This window comes from Amphiprion ocellaris, chromosome 12 (genome assembly GCF_022539595.1).
Source record: "Amphiprion ocellaris isolate individual 3 ecotype Okinawa chromosome 12, ASM2253959v1, whole genome shotgun sequence".
Classification (NCBI taxonomy): domain Eukaryota; kingdom Metazoa; phylum Chordata; class Actinopteri; family Pomacentridae; genus Amphiprion; species Amphiprion ocellaris.
Window position 1 is genome coordinate 8,565,308 of NC_072777.1, and position 7,610 is coordinate 8,572,917.

Sequence of the window (7,610 nt, forward strand, 5' to 3'; positions counted from 1 at the left end):
AAAACCATTTACAAGTATAATTTAAACTGAAGTTACAGTGCTGAGATTGGTTTAACTTTTCTTTAGGGTCATTCTATAAAAGAATAAGACTTTAACTCATGATTTTTTTTCAGATTTGACTATACTGCTGATTATTTTTGGCCATTAATTGATCAGTTGACTTGTCAATACATGAAGCCAAAGATGTAAAAGTTCCAATCATAACAAACTAAACAAGCTTGCTTGCATGTGCGTATACATATAATCTCCTTGCATGTTTCAACAGTCAGTAATGCTGCAGATTATAATCTGTGTGATGAACGGAGAGGTAAATGAGTGACAGGTGTTTTCAGTGTGACTGAGCGGACATGTTTGCTGTTTGTAGACGGTCTGAATAAACAGCAGCTGTCTGTGGCCGAGCAGCAGACGAACTTTGTCCTGCAGGGTGGAAGCTGTGTGAGCTGCTGCTTCGGCCTTTCAGATCTCGTCTCAGTAGAAAGTTGAGGAAAATCTCAGCATGGCAGAGAGGAGAACAACGGGAAGGGCAGTGGCAGACCCTGACTTCCTGCAGTTTAATGATTTGGCCTGTGAGACGGTCGGAGGGAAGGTGAGTCAGCAGACATACATTCAGATATGGACATGTCTCAACCTTCTTAACCATGGGCTTTCATTCATTCTGCTGCTCAGACTATATAAAGATATTCATTCATTACTGTAAGATATACACAAATACATGTTGACTGATATTATAATCAATCAAAAAATAACACATAATTTAACTGTATATTATTCTATTAATTTATCCTAACAACCCAGAGGTTGAATGAGGGGAACAGCTATCTAAGTAGATTAATGATATTTAATCCAGATTTGCTCACGTGTACCTGTAATAAATATAAAATATGAATAAATCAGGGCTAGAACTATGTTTTTATAGTTATTTTTTTATGAAGTATGAGGTAACAGATGTGTTCAAATGTCTTTGTTTGCACAACAAAGTTTCCAAAAACCCCTCAAATATTCAGTTCAACAGTATCACCCTGTCACAATGTAAATATGTGTCAAATATATGGACATATAGACACGGACATGTGCACACATGACTGCAACTCTTGCATAATGTACACTTGATTTTAATCTCTTCACTCCTCATTATTTGTGGATATTTTTTCAGGAATGTTTCTATCATGTCTTGTTGTTCTTGCCCAACCTTGTGGAACAGTCATTTTGCACTGTATTGCCCATAGTGTATGTATGGCGTTAATTGAAATTCTTGAGTCTTCAGACTGATATATTACAAAAAGAGACATAAAATTAGCTTAAAATGGTTTAAAATGACCAATTCTGTTTCATCTGTTTTAGCTCTAATGTTAGTGTGGTTCTTTAACATACAGTTTCTATTTTAAATTATAAATAATGAAAATTCAGCAGTGTCTAACTGAGCTGTCAGCACCACCGCTGTTTTCAGATCTCTAATCAGTTTTTTAAACTAAGTGTTCCGCTTCAGTTACCAGCTGTAATGGTTTCTTGTTGCTGCTGCACAACAATCTGTATACACATGGATGCATGGGCCAGAGTGGTATCAATATGAACATCTAACATGTAAGATTGCATCCCAAACGGTAAATGATTATTCATTAGTCCAGTTCTAACTCTGTATGTGCTGTCTCTTCTAGGTGATCTTTGCCACAGATGAATGGTTCGCCCCTGCTAACAATCTGCTGAAGGTACCACAATCTTATCAGCACCATCAATATCATAAATCTACAGTTATTTCACTTTAAAGGATATCTCTGGTGTTCGTCTTTTTTTTTTTTTATCATATTGACAAAAAAAAGAACAAAACAAAAACACCCCAACAGTGTGTTAATCCATGTTCCTTCTTCTCAGTCAGTTCTTGCCTTTAAAAAAAAAATAATCCTGAAAGAGCTGCTCAATCACAGTTTTCATCAGTATTTGTGGCAGGACAGTATATTCAAGGAGTAAAGGAGCTCACCATATGGACCATGTCCCCAAAGTTCATTCTGCCCAGAAAAACAAAGCTCAAAGTCCGAATATGCAATATAGTCAGTTTATTCAATAACCAGTATTTCCCCCTTTCACTTTGATCACAGCTTTCAGTCTTTCAGGCATGGAATGTACGAGGTTCTTGAGTGTGGATGGTTCTATCTTCCCCAACTCCCACACAGCCCCAAAGTTGAGCTGTTTCATGGTGGTCGGTGGTGGATTGGTAAAGATGCAACTGTTCAGGATTCCCCAACAGTTCTCAGTTGGGTGAGGTCAGAGGAGTTTGGTGGCCACTCCTCCTTATGCAGAAAGCCAGGTAGATGCTCAGAACACCATTGCTGAGTCATACAGGTGGTGTGAGCAGGGGCACCATCTTGCATAGATACCAATTCTGAACGTCTGTTAAACATTTTCTGTTCAGTCAGAGGCCACGATTTTTTCCTCCTGGCCAAAACTGGAAGTAGTACCTTCTCTAGAATGTTATTGGTATAATATTGTGCATTAACAGTGGTAGCTTGAGGCACAATGTGCAGCTCTGACAGACCTGAAGTGGACATAGCTCCCCAAATTATACTATGGGTACTGAAGTTCACTTGCTCAGAAGATGATACTTTCTCACCATCATCAGTATAGATACAGTCGTTTTAGCTGTTGAGTGTCAGAAATAAGTAGAGAGGTCACTGATCAGAGAAAATCCAGTTCTCCCAGTCTTTCGGAGTCTGAGTTATCTACTTCTTTGCAAAAGTCAGTCTCTTCTCCTTTTACAGTCTGTTGAGTCACGGGGTACATTGCATCTTGTAAGTTTCAGCCCCAATGTGTCTGTTAAATAATGATGCACAGTGCAAATAGAAACATCTTCTCCAAGATTTTTCAGACTCTGAGACGCCGGCATGACTGGTGTCTTCTACCCTTGGCCTTTCTCAACAGATCCTTGGCTCTTTCACTTCGGCTAGATGGATGTCCTGAATGATGATCAATTTCATTTGGCTTTTTGGACAAGAACTCACAGATAGACCCTTTTGTGTCAAAGTGAAAACAAATTTCTACAAAGTAATGTCAATAAAAAATCTAAAATGTGACATAAATGACTGCATAAGTATTCACCCCCTTTAAAGTGACTCTTCCATTTCAACACATGTGCAATTAACTGGTGCTAGAAGTCACACAGTTAACGAAATGGAGAGATCTGAGTGCAGTGAATGTGTGAATCAGTTAACACTGCCCATCAAACATGCACCATGAAGCATGGTGGTTTCAGCTTCATGATGTGATATTACTTGGGAGAGATCAGTCATGGGTTTGACACGAAAGAGTCTTTTTGTCAATTTGTCAAAAAAGTGATTAAATGAAATTATCCATGAATAAATGCTGCAAGGCGATAAAAAGGGGAAAACCTCCAGATTTTGAGTGAAAGATTGCATTCTCACATTGGACAGGGTGGACAGCATCAGGTTTGTCCTCATTTTCTTTATTTATGTAGCACCTGTGTGTTTGTACAGAGAGAGCCACCACAGTTCATTGCATCTGCCTTCACTGACTTTGGAAAGTGGATGGACGGATGGGAGACGAGGAGGAAGAGAATATCTGGTTTGTATCTGGATGTCAATGCAGAGTGCTGCTGTCAATTCCCTTTGTTCTTTACAATCAGCTTCAGCAAACCTTGTCTGACTGTTTATTTTTAACATCTCTATGATCTAGATAGATATGTATTTTCCAGACTTTCAGTTAAGCAAAAGAACACAGCACATAATATATATTGTGATTTATTGTAATATAAGATAAGAATTTATGAATCCATGTTTCAGCAGTGCAAAAACACACAGATAGGTGAGAAAAACTATTGACATTACATAAATCAAAAATAAAATAACAGATTAAAGTAATTAGTGAAATCAAAATGAAAAGAGAAATACACTTCACACATTGCAATATCCACTGGCGCACTAGATTGTAGGCTGAAACAATTACATGATGATGAATTTTGAGTGAACTCTGTATTCCTTAGACCAGCAATGTGAAAACTAGACAGTTTTTCTGTCACCTTGCAGGTCTACGGACCAGTAGCGTCTTTGTAAAGGGTCTCTGAACAGCCGATTATTAGTAACTAGAGTCAGCCAAAGTGAAGCACCGTTAGAACATTTACATCGTCTGTCGAGGGCCAGTTTGCAGATGTTACTGCTTCTACATAGGCCAAACGAATGAATATAAAGGTATATTCGTTACAAGGTAAACATGGTGTTTCTGTCACAGATTAGTTTATCTTTAACAGATAATAAAAATTCCAAATTGAATATGTCAATTCTCAGGGCACCTTGAAACCAGCTTTAGGGAGGCAAAGATTGTCCAGCTGCTCCTAAAATATTACTAGAGTATTTCAACAACTGGCTTTCCCTCATGCCTAAACTTCACAAACCAAGATCACTAGAACTAGACAATCAAATGCAAAGATGTAAGAAAAGATGTAGCACATTAGTGGATGATGTTAAACATGAATTTAAAGCTGAGGATACACCATGTAGACTGAAAAATAACCAGGTATACTTCAAATAGTTGTACCTGCCCTGCACTACAACACTGGTTATTTCTCTGCTTTACTACCAATCAAAGGACATTCATTAAATCACTCATGACCACGGCCTTTTATTGTGTGTTCTCGTCAACTATTTTGTTGAAGGTCACGATTGGTGCATCATCCAGCTGGGCGTACCGGGGCTGATTCACGGCTTCGATGTCGACACGTCCTTCTTCACAGGAAACCACTCGCCACACGTCTCCATCCAGGCCGGCTGTCTGGGTACCAACTGATCACCATCATCATCTTCTCCTACTTTCCCCTTTTCTCAGCAAACTGTACTTCCTGCATTTTACGTTAAACTTATCACACAGCTAACGTGTTGGCTTCATGTGTCCCACGGCAGCTTCTATCTGTATTTAGATGTCAACTAAAATAACTTCTACCTCATCAGACCAGCTGCCCACCTTCACCCTGGAAGGAGATCGAACCGACATGGCTGCTTCTGACAGTCAGATGGCTGCAGTCACCAAGGTAACATTGGCATTCAAGTGATCACTAAGGAAACACTGCAAGAGTGGGATGCTAGCAAGGTACTAGTCACTGTGGTACTAATGACGAACGACTGGTCACCATGGTAACAGCACTGCTAAGCATCACCATGGTAACAGTGGGTGCTAGTTGGATAGAACAATATTGACAAGTTGGTCACCGTGGTGTCCAACTTGGTTTGAGATTGGAGTCACAGCAGATTGGTTTACAGCTGATGTGTGCTTTGATTGACAGCTGGGCTCGGAGGCGTGGCCTGAGTTGGTGAGTGTGTCTGAGCTGCAGCCTGGATACTCAGACTCTTGCCATAACTACTTCAGGGTCAACTTTAACAGGAGAGTCACACACATCCGTCTCAACATGTACCCAGGTACACACACACACAGACACACACACACACAAATAAAACACATATGATATTATACAGTGCATGTGTTTGTCCTCAGACGGAGGGATAGCCAGGCTGCGGGTGTATGGTGTCGGGCAGAGAGACTGGTCGTCTGTCTCCACCAACCAGCTCGTTGACCTGGTGGCTCTGACCAATGGTGGAGTCTGTCTCGGCTACAGCGATGCCCACTTCGGGCATCCACGCAACATGATTGGTTAGAATCAGTTCAAATTATTTATGCATTAGCTTTTTATCTTCGTTGCTGTTGGTTGTGATAAAAGTGAGCTCCTTGTGCCCTTAGTGGATCGACTAATGATGCTACTACTGCTGTGTGTGCAGGTCTTGGTCGAGCTGCCAACATGGCGGATGGATGGGAAACAGCTCGGAGACTGGACAGACCCAAAAAACTGAAGGTTTAAAGAGTTACCCTCAAGTTAACCTCATTCTTAATCTAAAACTGTCTAAATTCTCAATCAGGTCGTTCAAGAAGTAAGGATGGGACAATGTGTGTTCACTTTCAAAATACTGTCTCACTTTCTAGTGTCTTCCACATTGTCTTCTCTTTTTAAAAAAAAAGCATGTTCCACATTTTTTCAAACATAACATTAAAAAAATATTCTAATATTCCTTGCAAAATACTGCAAATTTCCAAATAGTACTTGTTGTCCAGCAACTTTCCACACTTGGAAAAAATGTCTTCACACAACCAAGATATATCCATTTACCTTCCAAGACATCCTCACCTCTTGAGAAATTGTCCTGCTTTCTAAAAATGGCTTCAATTTCCAAGATGTGAAGAATTTCTTCTAAAAAGTCTTTACTGTCCAACAGTGTCCTCTGTTGGAGAAATTTAGATTTTCTGAAAATTTTTCCCGGTTTCCCTGTGTACCTGAAAATGTCCTGTCTTGGTTTACTTTGAAAGGTTGTCTGATAAAGTCTTTATTTAAAAAAACTAACAGACAAAAAAAAAAAAAACATAAACACCATATAACATAATCCATAATTTAATCTGGAAAATGCCTTGTCTCTCCCAAAGTATCTCTTTATCTAAAATGCCCCACTTTTCAAACTGTGTTTAGTTTAAAAATTGTTCATATTCATCTTCTGTGAAGGGTCTCCTTTTCAAAGCTCTTTCTCATTCCTCTTTATTCCATCACAGTCAACATGAGCAGGAATAAAGTTCAGTTTAAATGTGTGGACTCTGTTATGACAGATGTTAAATGCCTCCCTGCTGGCTGTCTTGCAGGTGGACCAGCAGGGGATCCTGCAGGTGCCCGGCAGGGAGTGGGCCGTGTTCCGTCTCGGCCATCCTGGACTGATCAGCAGCATCGAGGTCGACACCAACCACTTCAAAGGTGGAGACACGTCTTAGCTACTTCACTTCACTTCTTGAAGCGATCTCAGTAGTTCATCTCGGTATTATTCCATTCAGGTAACTTCCCGGACTCCTGCAGGATCGAAGCGTGCACTTTGACCCCTGAAGAGGAAACTCAGTGCATCAGGACCAGGTGGAATTCTGGGAAATGGCAGGTCCTTCTTCCGCCTCAGAAGGTAATTTGTTTCGTACGTGAAGTCGTTTTCATCTGTTGCGCATCACCTTCCTAATCGTCCTCTTCCTCTCCGTGCTGTAGCTCCGTCCTCATCACATTCATCACTACAGTGAGGCCGAGCTGATGCCGAGTCATCCTGTCAGTCATGTCCGACTCATCATCGCTCCAGACGGAGGAGTCAGTCGCCTCCGACTCTGGGGTCGACTCACGCCAATCAATGCAGCTTCGGTCAATCAGAGGAGACCAACGTCCAAACTCTGATATTAATCATGTGACAGTCAAATGAATGATGAAATAAACACGATCCAGTCACACATACAGTAACACATTCTGTCAAGCAATGTGACAATGAAATCCAGGGACTAACAGTCATGTTCATGTCGTTCATCATTTATTATTTCAACAGTTCATTGTGTCATAATTATGCAGCAGCATATTGGGTGAGGAGATTACGTGTTTAATGTAGTATGACAACCATAATTCTTAATAGTCCAACATAGTTTAGGCAGTTTCACAGATGAGAGAGAGATGGTATGAGAGAAAGGAGAGCAATTCCACCCAAAGGCAATGAAACAGCAGCAGCAGCATACAAAGGGGCACAATGCTGTCAGAAAAAGTGATACGT

General features: G+C 40.5%; 1 protein-coding gene across 1 annotated transcript; it reads left to right on the top strand.

Annotated features, from left to right (window-relative positions):
* The first annotated feature begins 399 nt into the window (after nt 1-399).
* On the top strand, nt 400-7,301 carry allc (allantoicase). Its single transcript, XM_023297131.3, has 11 exons — nt 400-586; nt 1,656-1,706; nt 3,486-3,573; nt 4,661-4,780; nt 4,953-5,032; nt 5,285-5,417; nt 5,494-5,649; nt 5,775-5,848; nt 6,682-6,790; nt 6,868-6,986; nt 7,067-7,301. The coding sequence occupies exons 1-11, from the start codon at nt 497-499 to the stop codon at nt 7,244-7,246; spliced, it is 1,200 nt and encodes a 399-aa protein (XP_023152899.2). The 5' UTR covers nt 400-496; the 3' UTR covers nt 7,247-7,301.
* The last annotated feature ends 309 nt before the right edge of the window (nt 7,302-7,610 follow it).